This window comes from Apiotrichum porosum, assembly GCF_003942205.1.
Source record: "Apiotrichum porosum strain DSM 27194 chromosome Unknown scaffold_12, whole genome shotgun sequence".
Lineage (NCBI taxonomy): Eukaryota > Fungi > Basidiomycota > Tremellomycetes > Trichosporonales > Trichosporonaceae > Apiotrichum > Apiotrichum porosum.
The window spans coordinates 135,126-154,712 of NW_021167119.1; the positions used below are offsets into that span (position 1 = coordinate 135,126).

General features: G+C 58.4%; 5 protein-coding genes and 1 non-coding gene across 6 annotated transcripts; 2 read left to right on the forward strand and 4 right to left on the reverse strand.

Annotated features, from left to right (window-relative positions):
* Positions 1 to 1,548: 1,548 nt before the first annotated feature.
* Positions 1,549 to 2,338, forward strand: EHS24_002081 (uncharacterized protein; the record flags this gene model as incomplete). The annotated part of the gene is made up of 2 exons (XM_028617827.1): positions 1,549 to 2,262; positions 2,315 to 2,338. 2 exons carry the CDS (start codon positions 1,549 to 1,551, stop codon positions 2,336 to 2,338), a joined length of 738 nt encoding a protein of 245 aa, XP_028473505.1.
* A 1,115-nt stretch (positions 2,339 to 3,453) lies between these two features.
* On the reverse strand, positions 3,454 to 6,567 carry EHS24_002082 (uncharacterized protein; the record flags this gene model as incomplete). The annotated part of the gene is made up of 3 exons (XM_028617828.1): positions 3,454 to 4,559; positions 4,620 to 5,856; positions 5,956 to 6,567. 3 exons carry the CDS (start codon positions 6,565 to 6,567, stop codon positions 3,454 to 3,456), a joined length of 2,955 nt encoding a protein of 984 aa, XP_028473506.1.
* A 4,920-nt stretch (positions 6,568 to 11,487) lies between these two features.
* On the reverse strand, positions 11,488 to 13,903 carry EHS24_002083 (uncharacterized protein; the record flags this gene model as incomplete). Its single annotated transcript, XM_028617829.1, has 5 exons — positions 11,488 to 11,495; positions 11,546 to 11,579; positions 11,634 to 11,672; positions 12,454 to 12,682; positions 13,308 to 13,903. The coding sequence occupies 5 exons, from the start codon at positions 13,901 to 13,903 to the stop codon at positions 11,488 to 11,490; spliced, it is 906 nt and encodes a 301-aa protein (XP_028473507.1).
* A 577-nt stretch (positions 13,904 to 14,480) lies between these two features.
* Positions 14,481 to 14,577, forward strand: EHS24_002084. The gene has a single exon. It is a non-coding gene; the product is annotated as a tRNA-Thr (tRNA).
* Positions 14,578 to 14,924: 347 nt separating this feature from the next.
* Positions 14,925 to 16,510, reverse strand: EHS24_002085 (uncharacterized protein; the record flags this gene model as incomplete). The annotated part of the gene is made up of 4 exons (XM_028617830.1): positions 14,925 to 15,522; positions 15,564 to 15,807; positions 15,866 to 16,197; positions 16,377 to 16,510. The coding sequence occupies 4 exons, from the start codon at positions 16,508 to 16,510 to the stop codon at positions 14,925 to 14,927; spliced, it is 1,308 nt and encodes a 435-aa protein (XP_028473508.1).
* A 2,432-nt stretch (positions 16,511 to 18,942) lies between these two features.
* EHS24_002086 (uncharacterized protein) lies at positions 18,943 to 19,498 on the reverse strand (the record flags this gene model as incomplete). Its single annotated transcript, XM_028617831.1, has 4 exons — positions 18,943 to 18,998; positions 19,102 to 19,124; positions 19,206 to 19,276; positions 19,475 to 19,498. 4 exons carry the CDS (start codon positions 19,496 to 19,498, stop codon positions 18,943 to 18,945), a joined length of 174 nt encoding a protein of 57 aa, XP_028473509.1.
* Positions 19,499 to 19,587: the final 89 nt, after the last annotated feature.

Sequence of the window (19,587 nt, forward strand, 5' to 3'; positions counted from 1 at the left end):
ACCGGTATGCCCATGTTGTTCAGTCGTACAAGCCGACTCCGCCGCACAGCCTTGGGTCAACAGGCAGAAATCCTCTCTTGAGTAGGGTGTATTCTCTCCCCTGTTGCCCTGGACCACCCCTGCGGTCCATATGTGCGAGCACGCGCAAACAGTAGTCGCGAAGCGCTTGACCGGGTATCCTCGTAATCACGCGATCCGTTGTTATGTCGCGCAGCTTTCCAGCTACTCGTGTACGTGTATTGTGTGCGCAGCGTCGGCCCCTCATCACAACGGCCTGGTAGCGTTCGACTCCGAACCGATGCGGTGATGCTTTGCGAGGTTGACTGGGGGGGAGGCTTTGACTGTGTGCGGCAGTTGTGGTCGTTGACCTTACCCGAGTTACAAAAAGGGACTTTTTGTCTTGATTTAGAATTTGGAATACTCTGCTTAGGTCAATGGGGAGCTGCTTGGCCTTGACCTCAATGTAGACGGAAACCCCAGAGGTCCATAAGAGACGGTCGATGGTTGGTAGCACTTGGGGCGCCCGTTCGACCTCAGTGACGTCGCCGTGCCTGGCTCGTTGTTTTGCGCCGTCAGTCATGTTCAACTTTTGACAACTAACACACCATCTGCCCCCATCTGTCGCTGGTCACCACTCGTCCTCACCATCCATCCCCCCCCATCTACATGCGCGCACTTTTTGCGGGGCCTTCGCGGTCAGGCCTCTTATGGCCAGTGCGAGTGCGCACATCTCCTCTCCTAACTCGGCCTCCCTACTCCTCGTCGTTTAGCACCTCGAGAGTGACCGCACGGCGCTCCCACCTCAACGCACTCGATTCGGAAGCGCCTGTCTGCAACCAAACTGTGACAATCTTGGACAAGTTCGCGAAACTACATCCCAAGAGGCAGGTCGTCACTTGGTATGCTGGTGACATCTTTCCTGGCGAGGTCTCCCTTTACCGGTCCCCCCGCAAGGATAAAACCACGACAATGGAACTACCCGACGCAGAAGACAAGATCGACCAGTGGCTCGATACGCCCGAGATGCGAGCATTAAACCGTCGACATTCCAAAGAAATCTTTAGTACGATGCGTAGGCGCATTAAGGCCTACCGCAAGTCAAAGAAAGGACCGGACCTGGACGTTGAGCCGATCAATGTCATTGGTGACAATCACGACGACGTCCTCGGCCGTATAAAGGGGTACCTGGATGAGAAGAAGACAACAAGTGCACTTAGCCTGGCTCACCTGTATCTGAATGGTATTTGGGAAAACGCGCCAAGGGTGGAGCCTGATACAGAGGATACACCAGCTGTGGATCCTCCACGATATCCCGAGTCAACAGGCCGAGAGGCAGCAGCCGGTCGTCCGCGTCCGCCCGCCGCTCCCCACCCACGTCGCCATATCAAACCAGTATTGTGGTTGAAGTCTGAAACCATATTTCACCTCTGCGACACATACGATCGAATGATCGGTCTGTTTCTCGACGTTCCCGAACAAGGAGGCTTTGTCGCCGTCCGTTCTCTCCTCGAGCGCCAGCATAAGGAAGGCTTTCCAGTCACGCACCCCATGGCCCTCACTATCTTCCGCTTGGAGACTCTCCCAGTTCCTCTTGAAATCGCTTTGGGACTTCTCCCACCGATGGATCCCGAGCTGTTGGGTCTGGCACTGCAGGCAGTTGTTCGCGAAAAGCGCCCCACCCCAACCTTGGTTCGCGATGCGATTATTGGGTGCCTGCAGGCAGGCGACGAGCCGACTGAAAAGGAGACGTGGCATTGGGAGTTGTGGGCTGCTCTCCTGGATGCGTATGTTGCCTCGAGCACCTACAAAGACGCTCTCGAGACCCTCATGGAGTTTGTCCAGATCGTCAAAACAACCAAGGCCGAGGCTCTCGAGAACGACCAGTGCTGGCCAGACGAGCGACAGGGTCTTATCACCAGCATGTACACCAAACTGGTCAAATTCTGGATCAGCTGTTCTACCACTGTCCCGAGCAACCTACCTGAAGGAGCAAAGGTGCCACCCCGAATTCGCCGCGAGGGCAGCATTGTCCCCACCCATCTCTTCATGGATCTTGTCCTGGTTCTGTCCCCGGGACGGAGTGACGACGGGCTCAGCAAGGTTCAGCTCTCACGCGACTTCCTCGTTCATTACATCAACGCGGAGCGAATTGCCGGCAACGTCGATACTGCGATGAGAGGGTGGGAGAAGCTTTCGGGACAGACTTACGAGGAAACCCTCGCTGGTCAGCAACCTCCGTCTGAGCTTGATGACAAGTCATGGGTAGCCTTTCTAAGACTCCTAAAATTAGTCGACCCCCCTCCACCCCCCTCAGTTTACCGTACCCTGGCGACTGTAGTTCCGCCCGCCGCACAGTCCATGCTGCTTTCGGCTGCAGCAGTGTGCAGGGGAGGAGAAGTCGACATGCCGCTCATTATGGTCCTCCTCGCCAACCTTCCGCCCGGTCAACGCGAATTTGATATGGGGGCTGCAGCTCTGATTCGCAGCGCTCGCCTTCAAGGATACTACCCTAGCTTCCCCCCGCCCTACATGACGTCCCCAACCATTTGGCGCAACGCTCCTACACAACACAGCCGGTCGACGACTGTGAGTGAAATGCAGAACACCCCAAAGGTCCACCAGGAATGGATGTGGGTGCGACGATGCATTACCAGTCACACCGTCACACGTCCACCCCGACTCCCACTCTCATTCGTGAGGAAACTTCAGAAGGTTGAGAACCCGAAAGCAGGCCCAATGTTGGAAGTCTCATTCATCAAGAGCACGGCGGAGGCGCCCAAATATGGCATTGCCCAAGAATTTTGCATCGCCCACGTGGCCGACTACACGCGCGCTCTGTTGCGCGTCATTGCGGACTTGGTGGCCCAGGCGAAGCGCGTGGAGGATTATGACGCGGGCAGGCAACCGAAGAGTCGCGTAACCTGCGTCCACAACGTTCTTTCCACAATCTTGGTACGCCAGCACGATGGAGGACCGCCCGCAAGCGTGGCGGATAAGTTCTGTGCAGTCATCTACCCAACTGAACAGATCCGCCACCCCACTCCACCCGCGGATAGCCCCACTCCACCAGCAGACAGCTCCACTTCACCAGCAGACAGCTCCACTCTACCAGCAGACAGCTCCACTTTACCAGCAGACAGCTCCACTTCACCAGCAGACAGCTCCACTTCACCAGCAGACATCTCCACTCCACCAGCAGACATCTCATCTCCACTCCACGGGTCGATGGCCCCACTCCGCAGTAGAATCGTAACACACAGACCAAAGTAGAAGATTTGTTGTAGGCATGGCCGTTTTTGCATTACTCTTGCGGGCCTGACCATTGCTCTATTCTAACGCGATACAAACTATCAGGGGTTGTTTGTTCTTTCAAGCTAACCATCCAAGAGTTCTAATGGTACTACATACGCGGAGGGGGGGAAGGCATGCGAGGTGCGAGGCAGGTAGGCTGTTTCAGTGGTGGTAAACACCCATTGGGACAGTGGGGACAGGGGTGAAGACGGGGGTAGCCATACCCATGCCCGTCTGCATCGTCTGCGGGATGGACCCGGCGCCCGAAGGCGTGCGAACGGGGGGCATGACGTCGTAGCCGTCGCCGAGACCCCACCATACCGTGGGCTCGTAGAAGGTCTGGAGACGGGCCCAGAGCTCCGTGGTGGAGAGGGGTTCCGAGTCGTCCCCGACGCCCGGTGTCGCTGCCTGCATCATCATGCTATTGTCGGGCATGGGAGGGGTCGGGAGCGAGCTCTGGAAACGACCTGGAGTTGGAGCCGAGCGCGCTGGCGCCGGCGTCTGCTGAGGCGGGAGCACCATGTAGTTGGACATGGTGTTCCAGTCGACGTTGGAGCCCACCGACGCGTCGGGAGGTGTGGTCGTCCAGTCCACAGGTGAGAGGGAGCCTCCAGATCCGACGGCCGATCCAGAGCTGCCACTGTTCTGGCGAGGCGTCTGCGAGCCAGCAGCGACGGGGCGAAGACCAGCGGCCTGACTGGGCTGAGTCGGGACGGGCGTGGGCATCGAAGGTGCGACGAACGGGAACGGCGCCATACTCTCGGTGGACATGAGACCAGGAGGACCATAGTTGGAGACCTCGCCGCCGAGAAGACCAAACAACATGTCCTCGGACTGCGTGTGGATACACACTGCGCTCGCGTCCTGTCCAACAAGGTGAGGGTAGCGGCCAGCAACCATGCCCTGGAGGGCAGGCATGAGACACGAAATGCTGTTGGCCCTGTCCGAGCTGACACCCTCGATAAGCTGACGAACCTCCTCGAGGTCGTGGTACGCCTGCGCGAGGAAAGATGGGTCCATGTGGGGCGAGCACCAGACAGCAAGGGCAGACATTGACACCGCAGCAGAGAAGATCTGAACCCAGGTGGTCCACGTGCGTCCAGCAAGACGAGGCTGGCGGCGAGAAAAGTACTTGCCCGCGGTAATGAGGTGACGGCAAGTCTCCATCGTGGTCGTCGCGACCTTGTGGTCCCAAGCGGAGAACTTGACGTCGGGGTTGGAACGCATGCGGCCAACAAGACGGCGCAGCGCCGGGCGGTAAAGGAACACTTGAGGGCAGTCAGCAATGAAATTTATATTGGTTTTTCTCGAATTTCACCAGCACTCACAGAGGCACTTGTAATAGCAAGTCGAGTTGGCGGTGTTTGCCAGGTCCAAGGGCTCCATTGAAGTGAGATCGACACGAGGCTCAGGCATGGGAGTGTTGACAAGGGCCGGGCAGTGCTCAGAGGGAACACGGCTGGGGTTAAACTTCATGTGTTCCTCCTCACAAGCGCGGATCTGCTCGGGGCTGGCCGGGTTAGAGTCGGGACGGAGACCCAGGTCAAGGACGTTGTAGTTGACGCGGCGCATGTACTCGTAACGCGTGGTGAGGCGTGTCGACACATTTGGGTAGCGGCACTCGATGTTCTCGATAGGGATAGCAGTGCGTTGACCATGGTTGATGGACATGAGACCATCGCAGACAAACGACTCCCAGAAGACGCGGCGGCGGAACTCCGCCTCCCCAAACTCGATCAAAGGGTGCGGCTCCTTGTGCATGCCGAGCTGCTGAACAGCGGTGGTCATGCGGCGCACCCAATAAAAGTTGGAGGCGCTCGCCCCCTTCCATCCAAAGCCCACAAAGTAGGTGATGAGGGTGAGAGCCTGCACACCGGCAACCGATGCGGCCCAGCCAAACCGAGTGTCGAAGCACCGTTGGACCGCGTCCCAGTACATCGCAACCTTGGGGTCCTCGGTCTCGCGAGTAAGGTCGAAGAAGCTATCCATCATGAGCACAATGAGCACGATGGACAGCTTGTGTGGCGAAATGGGGTTGGCTTGAGTTGGACTGTAGACGGCCGGCTCGTAAACGGTCTCAAACTCGTCGCGCGTGAGAATGTGCTGGTACCATCCACTCTGGACCCAGAAGCGTGCGGCATGGCGTCCGGTCTCCTCGCGAGGGGGCAATACAGACATGATCTCGGCAAGGCGGATGGCATTGGCGGGACGGTTCTGGCCCTGGTCGGGAGTAAGAAGAAATTGGGCAGGGGTCGAGTTCTCGCCGATCCAGTCGCTCTCGCGAGCCATAATCTCGTCGGAGAGCAAGAGAGCATCGACTGTGAGACGGCCACCGGACGCAACTCTGGATGGTGTGAACGAGTATGTGCCCGGAGACGACGAACGACGGCCACCCTCCATCTTCAACTCAGTGAATGGCGGCGAGTCGGTGCGCGAAATAAGGGGTGGGGTCTTGGACGGCAAGTTCGCGAACCCGCCATCAAGGTACTGGGGTGCCAAGAGCGGATGGGCCTCAGTGTCGACCTTTGAGTGCGCTTGGAAGAGAGCAGCTTCGAGCTGGGCAATCTGCGAGAACCTGTTAGTGTCACGAGCGGTTTACGGCGGGGCCAGGTTCTGGACATGCTGTTGCTGTGTCCCTGCCCACCGACTATCACTGTGACTTACGCGGTCGTGGAGCTTCTCGGTGGACGCAAGCACAAGTCGCTTACCCTGCATGCAACTCAAATCACCGTCGGGGCAGACAACAGCACACCCGCGCCTGCGGCAGTTGGAGCATGGGAAAACACGGTCGCATTTGGCCTTGAGCCGGCGGCACTCGGCGCACGACTTGCGCGTGTCCTTTGCTGGCTTGTCGTCTTTGCGGAGCTTCTTTTGAGTAGTCGGCGTCACTCGAGGGCTGTGCTCGTCGCGGCGCTTGATGGTGCTGCCGAGCATGTGGGAAACGTGCGGCAGTGCAAGCCCAAGACCGGACAGTGCCATGCTGGCCTCAACCTCCGAGCCCTCGCTGGACTTGCGCTGAGGGGAGTCGGTGGGAATTGGGGTCAAGTGCCGGTACGATGCGTACTGGGCTTGGGCGTGAGCTGCTGCTTGCGCGTGGGCTTGAGCTGCCTGGACGGCCTGAACGGCCTGAGCCTGCGCGTGGGCGACCTGGGCGTGGGTGTTCCAGTCGTCGGCAGCTCCCAGTGGAAGTGGGCTGGTGCTGTGGAGTGGGGTGGGAGTGCGCCGGGGATGCTGCGAGACCTCAAAGTGGTGTACGGGCTGGACCCCGCCGTACATGTCGGTGTCGGGCCCAACGAAGCCGTGTACTTGCTCACCCGCAAGCATCAATCTGGCCTCTGATACTCAACGGTGCTGCTGACTAAGATGGGGCTTGGGCGATGGGAGTCGTCGAAGCCGATGACTGTGCGAACCAAGGAGCTACTGTGGGTCGAAAGTGGCTGAGAGTTGACGCAGTGGGCTGTGGTACCAAGTCGTGGTGTCACAGGTGATGTACTCGGGTGAGTGAATCGAACAGGTTTGGTGGTGTGGTGATGTGGTGAGCTTGTTCTGGGCGTTTCTGGGACTGGTTTTAAGACGACGCAAGCCAGATAGATAAATGGTCCATCCACTTCAGCTGACCGGTCGTTCCGGAACAGGCGCGGGAGTTGCTCGCCATCCGGCCCCACATGGTTTACGTTGCATTGTAACAGGGCGCGTCTCAGAACGCACGGTCGTACCGTCGTAGAACTTACCGTCTACGACAGCTGTGCGGACAAGATGTCGGTCTGCACCAGAGCCGTAGACGCGCGCTTGTCGGGGGGCTCAAAGACCAAGGACGGACGTTGCAGATGCGCCGGCGGGAGGTGGGGGACAAACGCCGTAGACATCGACGTGGGCTCAGCAGAGACAGAGTGTATGGGTGGCACCAGGCCCAAGGATGGTGCCAGGGAGGACTTGATTGACGGGGCAGTGTCGTGCGGTGCTTGTGCTGTACCAGCAGCCAGTAGGTTGCGGTGGTTGCGGTGCGTCGCGGGTTGTCGTGACGAGACCCGCTGAACCTTCGAGCAGGGGGCTCGGCCGCAAGCAGGGTGTGTGGGGCAACCGTTGGGCCGCGGGTTTCGCACGTACGAGCCTGTCGTCCGCTGGGCATGCTTACAGCGGTGCGGCCTGGACAAGTCCCTAGGCACCAAACGTTGAGTTCACGTTACAGAGAGACATTCACTGACCTTGGGCCGGAAACGCCAAGGGAAATGAGGCCGGGGGGGACGAAGGGAGGAAGAGAACGGCGGCAGAGGTTGTGCAAGTTTGATACGCCCAGCGGGCTGGCCAGGTTTGGCTATCTGCGGACACGGGAACATGGGGGAGACCCGGAAAGGTGGAGAAGTCCCCGACAGAGGAACCAACAAAGGGTGTGTGAAGGTGCGGCGTACTCGTGGAGGACACGCCCCCCCAAGGCGGGGTAACGACATGGGGTGGTCATGGCTTTGGTTTGAGAATGCGGACTGCGCGAGCACTACCAGGAGCACCTCTGGTCCTCTGAACCCACAGCCATACAAATGAACCAAAGGAAACTGAAGCAACCCTTTGGGCAATGCTGATGTAGAGCACCACGATAAGGCGACAATGTGGCACGCTGTCAGGTGACAACGTCCAGCGGTTAATTCTATTCCCAGATCCCACTGGTGGTGTTTGTGCGTGGGATCCAAGACTCGTGTGTGCGGCTGTCCATTTTGCAACACTTGCCGCAACTCGCGGCACTTGTACGGAGCTCGTACGGCGCTCGCTGTGGAATGATGTCTCACTTGCAAAAGCAAAAAGGAGACGGACATTTGGCGTCTCGGCGGCTCTCGTTTGGACCCTGCAGATCACTTCTGGATCACGGATCGGCCACAGATCCACAGATCTCAGGCCCAAAAGCCCAAGCCACGGTTTCGGCTCACGTACATAACAACTGGCACGAGGCCAAGAGAGACGGATGGCGGCACAAGCATCTGGGCTGGTGTCTGGCTCCCTCCCGCTATCTACATACATACTCCTGCTTCACTCACTATCTCTCTGTCTCTCTCTCTGTGTTGCGCTCTTACCATGGGACAAGGAGCGACGGGTCTAGGGGGACAATTGCAGGGGGCAGGCTCCCCTGCCGGACGGTACTGGAAGTGATGCGTACTACCGGACACTCAATGGCTGGAAGTGCGGAACAGGCTGCACAACCGGGACCATGGCAGGCTCAGAACTACGGGAATATGGGGCGAGGCCGCGTCGTACAAAGACTGTTGCGATTGCCGCCTCTCCCTCACTGCTCCGGCTGCCGCCCGTGCCCGTTTCCTGCCCCCCTGTGGCCCCGAGTTGTGGTTTGTTCGGGTTGGATTCCGGACAAAAAACCGCTCAAACTATTGAAGCAGCTGGTGCTTAGAATGGAGTGGACTTTCCGGAAACCGCAGAAACCGAACAAGCTTGTGGGCGGACTTGAACCAGAGCCGAATAGCCAAATTCTACAGTTGGGGAAACTGGTAAAACAGCCGTGGGGACTGAACTGGAGTGTCCCTCGATCCTGGCCGAATGGTCGCCAGGTAGCCACTTGGCATTGGTTGCCTCTAAACGCGAACATGCATGCAGTACAGTACATCTTGGCACACAGTTTGTACAGTTTGTTGGGTGTGTTTAATATTGCTGTGCCGATCATGCCTCATCCGATCGTCTAAAGGCCGTGCACGGCGCCGTTTAATGGTCCCCAGGGGTAATTCCAAGATCTTTCCAGTTGATCGTCGTTCGTCATGCTGGCACAACGGACTTGTTCCATTGGACAGACGCGTGATGGCGACAGACTTGGTGCCTCCAACGCGGGTTCGGTGCCGTGTATGTAACTTGCACAGTCGCAGACACTGCTTTCATGTGTCTCAGGTTCTTATGCCACCCCCTCGGTGCTGGTGCTTCCCGAGAGTGGAAACAGTGCTCGAAACAATGCTCCTTGACCTCGCAGTCTGGTGGCAGGCCCGCCCAGCGTAGCTCTCTCAGTCACTTTTTTTGCAACACATATCTTCCAGGGCTGGGCACCACATGGCAGTACCATTGACGCCGAATGTCCCAGACGGTTGCCTGGCAGGACGGATACGGGAGTAACGGGAACCAGCTTTAACCCAAACGGTGCCATGTTGTGACCCCAGAATGTGCCAAGGACAGGATTCAGCTGACGCGATAAGGTCTTCTGTCAGCTTGAATGTGGCAGAGCACAGAACAGTCCAATGTCAGACTGGGGGAGCCTCAAGTGCGTTCAGCCGCAACAGGTAAGACTGCGGATGTCAACGTGCAACTGCAAGACAGGCTGTTCGATTTGTTGGGTCAGTGGTGCCACATTAAACGAGACACTGACCGCCATGGCGCGGGGCGTTTGGCAAACCAAGACCATTGCAGTGCACGCCCCGCCCGCGCCCAAAGTGACAATCTTGTTCGGAAGCTGTGAAGTGAACAGGCATTTCTGCGGAGCTTTGCGGTTCGCGGCGAGGCTTGACACATATATGTCTCGGACAAGGAAGTCTGGAAGCAGTGGGGTCTGGAACATGGCGCAAGTCAGACACGCCCAACATCGCGCTCCGGCTCCGTGAAAACGTCGACCGTGTACACATCGGGTCGACGCAAGGATTTGCACGGAAGGATACAATTCACCGTGGCGCACGTTGGTACGCTTCCAGGCCTCTGGACAAGATCCCCCAAACTAGTCCAATCGAGCTTCCAATGGAGGTTGGTTGCAATGGGCCACTCGAATTGCAGGAACCTCGGGACGTCTGGTTGCCCTCCTCAATGTGAGATCTGCGGGTGGCGCAACACTGTGTGCCCCAAGTGACATCCGGGCGTCCGGAAGCAGGCGTCCGGAAGCAGGTGTCCGTCTCAACTCGTCTGTGCAACTTTAGCTTGGGAACGAGGCTTGCTTTTTTATTGTTGTTTTGCAGTACGACGTGTATTAGTGGAGCGCTTGAAGCGGGAATAAGGTGCAGACAGATACAAGCAAAGGAAAGCTGCAAGCTGCATGTGAAGCGCTTCCAAGTGGCGGACGAAAATGCAAGTCACTGCATTGTTCACGTCGTCTGCCGCACTACTGATGACAAGGTTTGAGTCACTTTCGGAAGTCGGGGCTTCTGAGACTACCATTAACCGCGGGCGGCTGTACCCAACGAATATGAACACTGCAAATATTGCGGACTTCTCCCTCTTCTGTTGTCCTGCTAGCTGCTAGCACATTCTTCCTCTCTTCCTTCGCCCACCTCTCCCTGCCCCGGCTGTGGACTCTGTACCCAAATCAATTTGCAAGTCGCCATCTAGGCTTTCCAGGACAACCACGGCGGCCACGGCGGCGGGTGCCTTGCAATGTGCCGCGTGCCGCGTTCCTTTTCTCCAGGCAAAACGTGGGCACTTCCGTTCGCCCGCCCGCCAGCCCTTCGTGAGGAGCGAATTGGCGACGACGTGTGGCTGCAGCACCCACGCAGATACATTCACAATCAGATCCGGCCACACGGAGCTGGCTGGGGAGGGCAAAGAGGAAGGAAGACTCTAATTGATGGAACTGGCTCGCTCCCAGAAGGTTATTCAATAGGCTTCCTGTTCCGGCCTCATTCCCAAGTGGGCCACGAGCGACGGTTTTGTGTGGCTGGTGAATGTGATGTGCAGCAGCCTGAGAAGATCCCGGTCCTTGCACTCAGGACCAGTCCCCAGCAACTACCTCTGATAGTGTGAAGTTGGCGACACAAGTGGCAGAAGAGGCTGTGATGCGACCCCTGTTCAAAGTGGCACTTACGGCACGCCCTCAACTTGTAACCTCCGTATGCTTGTCTGCCAGTGTCGTACGTGTCATGATGATCCTGGAGGGGTAGGCGTTTGGGATACGGACTGGGTCCTGGAACCATGCGGGCTTTACAGCAAGCAACACCAAACTCTCCATCGGAATGCACAGGGAAGATGGAGTGGGTCCGTTGGAGGAGTAAACTAGGACAGTGTTGTCCCTGTCTAGTCGAATGCTTATGCAACGTCTTACGAGAGAAACGTTCCCGATCAGTCAGATCCCTAGCGACGTGGCGATCAATGTGGTCCATGCAGCGAATGGAGTCAACATGGGAGATTGGAGCTTCCATGGTAAGTTGGTACAAATCATAAGGTGAGGGCGGCGTGAATTTTTGGTCTATAACAATGCGAGGACGCGCGGAACAGGGCCCATCAACAGACTGGTTACAAGACTGTGGAAACGTCAGTTGACAGCCTGATGTTGTGACCACGAGGTACGCACTGCTGTTGACGATGTTGGACGCAATAGCGGAACCCTGTGGAGAGCGTCAGCAAGGTGGAAAGCTCCTGAAAGGAAGACGTCAACGTACAAAACCAAAGCCTGCACCAGTGACGGCGGCGTTGCCGAGCTGTGTTGTGTCAGCTATCAAGGCTCCCCGTTGCTGTGGAGAATGAAGCATGTCGGTCAGACTGATTCGGGGTTACAGCGATCAAGGGGACGACGCGTGCCACTTCCAGACATGCAGACACCGAACACGAGCAACGTTACACGGTGTCAACGCGACTTCGGGCCGAGCGCTGTCGGACCGAGCCATCGCTGACAAACGCCAGACTAAAGCGCACGTTTTCCGCTCCGCACCCGCAAGGATCACGGCATATCCCCAAACGCTCGCTAACAGCGCGTGTAGAGCACCATCGCAGGGGGAGGAAGGGCGCGGTCCTTCACAAGGTCAAGAGCCTTTTGCACACCCGTGGCGTGCAAGTTGTGACGCGAAGGACGCGCAATGTGGTGGTGACCTGGATGGGGCCGCTCCGCTGGAACCAACGTATAGCGCTGAGATGCCGAAGGCAGTTCTTCCACAAGGCAAGACAGCCACAGGTGCTGTCGTTCCTGCCACAGCTTGGTGGCAGTTGGTCAGACAAGCATTGTCTCGGCGTTTGAAGTCGAGCGCGCACGCGTCGACTACACTCCCCAGCGAGGTCCAGGATTGGACGGGACGGACGGGACGCCGAGTAATGCTCCATACCTCCAGCGGAGGTCCACAAAAGGACCTCGGAATGAAGATGAAAGCCGAAAAGTCATTGAAACAGGGACGACCCAGAGTGAAAAAGAGTCGGGACTGAGAACCATCGACTGAACCCCAGAATTTGGAAACTGCCCCCACCAGCACGAATGCAAAAAGTACTCACTTTGCCGCCAAGAGCGCCCATCTTGCCCTTCTTGTTTGGATCATCTCCTTGCTGCACCACAACCGTTGTGTTGCCTTGCTGGTGCTGGGGAGGGGTGATTGTGTATGCGGCGGCAGGGGCTTGAAAGTAGGCGGACGCGGAGCCGGCGTCGGTGGGCTGGTACACAGGGGCAACGAGGCGGGTCTCAGTAGCACCGGGAGCACCAGGAGCACCGGGGGCACCGGGGGCACTGGGAGTTAGCAGGTTGTCGTCGAGTGGCGGAGGTAAGAGGATGTGAAAGTAAGGCGGCGCTGCTCCGCTGTGGAGGGAGAAGACTGAAAGACAACTCAAAAGGCAGCCCAGTAGCCACCACAAACGATGTTTCTTCCCCAGCCGGTCGACAACGATCACCAGGTAACCTTGGTGTACCGATCTCGTGTATCAGGCGGGTCTGAACACGCTAAGTACGTAGACAAAGCGCACACGGTCGCCAGGCATCGGTACTCGAGACGAACGGTGCAATGGACTGTTGTCCGACCTTGCCAGTTCGCTGCAGGAAGAAACGTAGGACGCCGACATTACTGTCGTCCACTCGCGCCACAGCGGGGGCCCATAGAGCCAATCTTGCGCACACTCTGTGGGGCTCACACGCTGCTAGCCTGCAGGCCAGCTGGGCAACGCCGAAGATCGCCGTCGCCACCTCTGGCAGAACGATCTCCCAACGTCGGGATCGGCTTCTAGCAGCAGGTTCTCAAGCCACGGCGCCAATGGCCACACCCCATCTCGGCAGGAGCGCCGGCCAGTGTTCACCATTATTACCATAAACGACCCACGCCCCGGACCTCGAGACGGGGAGCACAGAACATGACACTCACAGCTTCTCGACATAGTTGCTGGGGAAGAGACCACCCTTCTCGAGGGGCACGCCGTTACCGCCTGGAATGACACGGCCGCGGTACCACTGCTCGTTGACCTCGTCGTCAATGACGATGACGTCGCCCTGGCGGAAGTGAAGGTCGTCGGCCTCGGTGCCGTTGTAGTCCCAGAGGGCGCGGGCGTGGACCTCGTTGCTGCCGGCGCCATGGCGCGCAGGGAGCGGCGGGGTGGCGCGGACGGGAGCAGCGACGGTAGCAGCAGCGGCGACGGGGACGGGCGTCTGCTGCACCTGGTAGCCTCCGGGAGCTGGGGGCTGGTAGCCGGCTCCGCCTCCGCCGATGGAGAGGTTCTGCATCGATCCGGCGAGACCACCGGGGGCGCCATATGCGTTGTGGGTCATGTTGGCGGCCGGGGCCACAGGGGTGGCACCGGCGCTGAGCTGGGGGAAGGTGTCGTAGGCGTTGGGCAGGTGCTGGCGAATGGCCGCGGCGTCAGCGGCGTTGATGAGCTGGAGGCTCTCCATGAGGGCGACGCTGGCAAGCGTCTGGGACACGAGGTGCTGCGCGAGGGCCTGGGTTGGCGGCTGGGAGGCCATGGTGACTGATTTTGCTTGGAGGATTAAACAAAGCAAAGAACAGAGAGTGATAAATGTTGGGACGACACGGGAAACGCATGTCTCGGACGTCACAGGCGGTGTCGACGTCAGTTGGGTGGCAATTCGCGGCCGCCGTGGGCGATTTTGCTTCCGACAGCACCGCTTCAGCTTATAGCTTACGGGAGGTCCCACGTTGTGACGACAACCATCCATCAGCGATCAGCGATCTAGCACACTCGTGGTGTGCAGGCTGGAACTGTTGTGGGGCCATATCTACTCCTATTTCTAGAGACGCGCTGCGCACTCGGGAACCACGTGGACGACACAGCTTGACAATGCGGTTCCGATGTGGGTGGGTCCTGACTGCCACACCGTCTGCCAGATCTCTGTGGCAATGATACAGAACCATTTGTTTGGCCTGAACATAGAGAACAATGATGTTGTTAACATCTGCTGAAGGACATGAGGCAAGCAAGCCAAAAGCCCATGCAGGCTAGCAAGGCGTTGAACATTGAACATTGTTCGTAAGCTTCTCCAGAAGCCCTCATCACCATGCTTCATTTTCAATTTTCATCAAGCCTTCTTAGTTCAGTGGTTAGAATTTTTCACTAGTAGTGTTCGCAAGAACTTGCTGTGGTATGAAAGGGTCACCCGTTCAATTCGGGTAGAAGGCAGCGATTATTCGTTTTTGTTTTTGTTTTTGCATGTTGTCTACGGCGTCGTCGGCTGAAGCTTTTTGTCCACGCCTGACTGAGCATGAACCTCTTCTTTACTGGCGGAGACGTGCAACGCTCAGTCTCTGACCCCTGCCTTGATATCCATAAATCCAACATACATTCAGAGAGATGGTAGGGGTGGTACAGATTCGGGGTGCTTGCGCCCGGTGGATGTTGGCAGCCGCGGCGGTGAGGGTGGCCAAACCTCGATTCTGCCGAACTGTCAAGCGCCGCATACAGCATATTTGCCGGCATATAGGGAGTAGCGCTGCGCTCTCTAACTTCGGCGTACATGGTCTCCTTGCTCACTTGAAGACGGCACCCGCGAGAGCCTTGGCGCCCTCGCCAGCAGCGTCGTCGACAAGGTTGATAGAACGGAAGTTGACGCCCTCGACAGCGAGACCGTCGAGGCAGAGCTTGCGGTACCCCGGCGAGTTCCACAGGCCGCCGCCGAGGTTGAAGGCCGTACGCTGCGGGTCGACGACAGTACGGTCGCCGAGCGTCTCGAGCGTGAGGTCGATGACGGGCTTGATGGCTGACTGGGCAATCTTGAGCGCGGCGACGTGGGATGCCATTTCCAGGTCGGTCGTGACGGTGACGCCCTGCTCTTCGGGGAAAGCCCACTTGAACACGACGCGAGCAGCGCCCGCCTGGTAGGCGTTGCGCTTGGCCGAAGCCTCGCCCGTGGTCAGGCCGTCCGAAAAGTCGCTCATGAGTGAGACAATACCGATCAACTCAGTCGGGTCGTCGACGGCAAAGTACTCGAGCAGGTCGGTGTACAACGGCCCTCGTGGCGTCGTGGGAGACGAGTAGATGGCCGTGCTGTGTTCACGGTCCCACTGGTGCAGGAGCCAACGAATAGCCAGGCGGCCAATCCAGAATGCAGAACCCTCATCACAGAGCCTTGATTTGTTAGTTGATACTGAGGCACGCTTGCAACTCACATATAGCCCCAGCCTCGTGCCACACCGACGTCCTCGAGTGGCAGACCCTGGTCGAGGGCGTTTTCCTTGCTCGCGGCATTGTCGATTTCGGCCTCACGGCCGTCCCCAGGCGGAGAAGGTGGCAGCTCCTCGCCCTTGCCACGAATACGAATTGTGCGTCCAATCGTCCCGGTGCCACACACAACAGCCACGCAGTGGTCGATGCCACTCTGGTGGAGTGCGGGTGCTGCGAGGAGGTTGACATCTGTGGCACAAGTGTCAGTGAACTGGGATCGCCTAGTCCATGCAACCAAAATACCCACCGTTGGTCATGGAAATCCGCTCAGCCGGCGTCGAGAGCACGTTGCTCACAAAGGGAGTGAAAGCAGCCGCGTCTGCTGGGGTGGTCATGCCGGCCAGCGCGATCCAGCAGTAGGCAAACAGGCTCTCCTTGAGAGGCGGGAGGCGGGAGCGCGGGGTGTTGGCGCCCGAGGGAGCTGGAGACGCGACGCGGCTGCGGAGTCCAGGTGGGAGTTGGGGTTGGAGCATGGGCGCCGACCATTGAGCAGGGAGATACGACGAGGGCAGCTGCAGAAGCGCGCGATACGTCGCCTCCAGAATGCGGTCTGCGGCTGGGATGTGGCCCACCGACTGGCTAATTGGGGCGTCAGTTATGGGGCAAAGCGAATGGTGACGGAGAGGAGGGACTTTGTGGTTGTCTGTCGGTGTCGACACGCCCCGAGCTGTGCACGGGAATGACGCTGGGGCTGCCACTCGTCTGCACCGACACACCATTGTCGGCAACAACCACCGCCTCTTCCTAGCAGCACTCACACGTTGCACGGGCCGGCGGTGCCGCGGACTTCAAGGCCGTCGTCAGAGCGCACCACGACGAGGACCTTTGATCCGCCGCCATCGGCACAGAGGATCAGCTTGGGACGGGTGATGGTTGATTCGGGGGTCGACATGGCAGAAGAAGCGAGAGTGGGTTGGGAAGGAGGGACAGAGGAAGGATGTGCCAGTGTGTGTACAGTTTGCTGGAGCAAAAGAGGCAGAGAGGGGCGAGTGCGAGGTGTCAAGGACGAAGGGGGGTAGAATGCTTGGCGCACAGCGGTCGTGGTGTCAACAGGCGGGAGCGAGGAATGGAAGTGCGGATATGTGGGTCTGTGGATCTGTGGCGAGGTCGTTTATTTGAGTGGTGGTGTGATGTGCCAGAGCAGCAAGTAGGGGGAAGGGGGGGCAGACGATGAGAGGGGGCAGTGGGATGGGTCTTAAAGGCTGTTAGGCAATGTGTTCGTGTGTGCCCGACAGTGTCCGCATGTGGGAGGAACCGTCGTCGTCCACGGGGTGCACGGCGGCGGCGAGGGGCCCAGCGACGGACGCGGCAAGCACGCCGTATCCGCCAGTGCCGGCGGACACAAAGGGGCGCGAAACACACACCGGCGCGGCGGCGGGCCACGACATGTGATTATCGGCGTGATCGCCGTTCTGTTGTCTCGCCAGGCACGGGCACAAGACCACCCCCAGCCAACGGCCAGATGGTCAGATCTAGGTGCTTTTAACCGTGCCATAATATCTCTCCCGCGCTGCTTCACCCCCATGCGATCAAACTCGCAAAAAGCTAATGCGTGGAGACCCGGATGTACATGCAGTACGCATGGTGGGCGCCGCGGGGTGCTCGCCGAAACTACGGCTCACCACAACCGCCACGATGGTCAAAAAGCGGGTCTTGGATCTTGGTCCCCATCGCCGTCCAGCAATCCGAGACAGCCGTTGGGCGCGTCGCCGTCGGTTGTTGTCAAGAGCCGAGGCTGAAGGGGCTAGGACACACCGACCTCTCCGACGCCGCTACTCAAGGACTGACCGTCCGGCCACTTTTCTGTGGATCTGTGGATCTGTGGCCTGTGGCCTCTCTTCGGCAACGAGGAGTGGCACCGTCGGTAAATGAACGGTTCTGAACAAATGTACGCAGCGCACCCTGCAACCCGGGCAAGATCGCTCAGATTACGCATGCTCGTAGCCAACAACCTCCATTAGCGTCTTTGATAGCCATACACATTCCCCCTTCCACCTTTGCCAGCCGGGGTCCTGTCCCGATTGACGGTCAGCGGAGGTCAAGTGCAGACGAGAGCGCTGACCTTTTGGGTCACAGACCAACCAACCAAAAACCTAGACACTAGCGTGGCGCATGAGCTGTGGGTATGTGGACAAGTAACGAAAACGGGGTTTGGTCGTGTGTCACTTTGTCTATAAACGCTCACTGGAGGCAGAGTTATGACCACCATCTGTCCTTCGGACTAGTCGGCCACTGGCCACTGGCGGTATACTCCGAAGAGGTGCAGAATGGCTTTTGGCAGACTGACTCTTCCTTCGGGCGACAATTTGTATCAGTCGCTTGCACAGCTGTCTGCTTTTACCGGCATGGCTAAGTATTTTTGATTGAGTTGTCCTGCTTTGAGTTGTCCTGCTCATCGGGTTGAAAACAACTTGACTTCAAGGGCCAAGTGGCAGGTGGCAACTCTCTTGAGTCTCCGCCCCGAGTTCAACTCAATAAGCTGGTCTAGGGTTGTGGTTACCGTGTTTCTGACTTGCCAGAGCACGGTCACGGCCCAGACTAAGGCCAGAGACAAGGAGATGTGCTCAAAGGATCAAAGTCCTGCCAATGGCGATCTCCGGCTACCACAGCTGATAGTCGCCACTATGACGCATTGACGCATGGCGCCGGCACAAAGGCAAGTGTGAGAGACTGACACTCCCATCCTACACCTGACACCGATCGGACAAGCCTGAAGTAAGTTGCGAACCACAATGGTAGCGGACACTCCTTGAGCCAGTTGGTCGAAGACGACTTGGTCAAGTCATCTTGTGCCTGTCGTCTGGTGATCCCTGCGTCATGATCATTTCGACGAGCTCATACTGGGCCCACGAGAGCATGGCCATGCTGCCATGCTGCCAGGCGAGGAGAGCAGCACGCAGAAAGAGGCAGGTGGCACGGACACGGGGGCCTGAGAACAATGGCCACCACGGCAGGTGGCACCCGTTGTCCCGGACGTAAAGGCGAGGTAGCCGTCGGCTGTACACCATGCGCGCATGCACTCTGCACGCATATCACACCCATCCACCAAGATCACCAACGTGTTCGTGCGAGACGGATTCAAGTCCGTCGCCGTCACCGTCACCGTCGACACAACGCAGACGTGCGCCACAGGGCCGCGGTGCCAGCCGGTGCCACCCGAGCCTGTGAAGTTGTGTCCGTCATTGTTCTCCGAACCAGAATTCGAGCCTCGCGCTCCGCCATCCATCCTCCCCAAGTGTCCGGGTCTGCGTCTGCGATGCACGCTACAACGCATTATCCGCGATGACATTTTGCATATATGCTTTGGGGTGGGGTTCAAACCGCTTAGGCCTGGGCCTTCGAGGCCTCGAGCTTGGCGTAGAAGTCGTCACGCTTCTTCACTGCGGGGGAATGTCAGCATTCTGTTTGTGTGTGTCTGCAACAGCAGCCGTGCCATTGTGCACAGCTGCAGCCGCTGTCGGTCGGGCCTGGTTCAAGACGTACTCATGGGGACGTGGACGGCGTACCTGCACATAGCCTGTCAGCGTATATCCCTTTAACCATTCTGCACTGTCTCGCGCGCGCGCGCGAGACTCGATTCAACGCACCAGAAGTAGTAGCCACCGAGGGTGCCGAGGCCGAGACCGACACCAATGTCGGTGAGGAGCTGCTTGCGGATCTGTCCCTACGTCAGCACCATAAACCCAACGCATTGCCAACGGCTCGCCGGTGCGCCGACTCGTTGCGGTTCGATGGGACACGAGTTCGATGTTTCTTCGGCGAACACTCTCGCGCAACGAGTACGGCGTCACCCCGGGCGGAAACAGCGCAGGAAATATCGCCGCCTGCTGCTGCCGTTGACTGATGGGCAACGTACCATGCCGGTGATAGGGGCGACCATGTTGATTAGAGTGTGTGGGGGTGGGTGGGTGAGAGTGGTGAGATGGGCTGTGGTGGTGAAGACGTCGAGGAGCGATTGGGCAGCGAGCA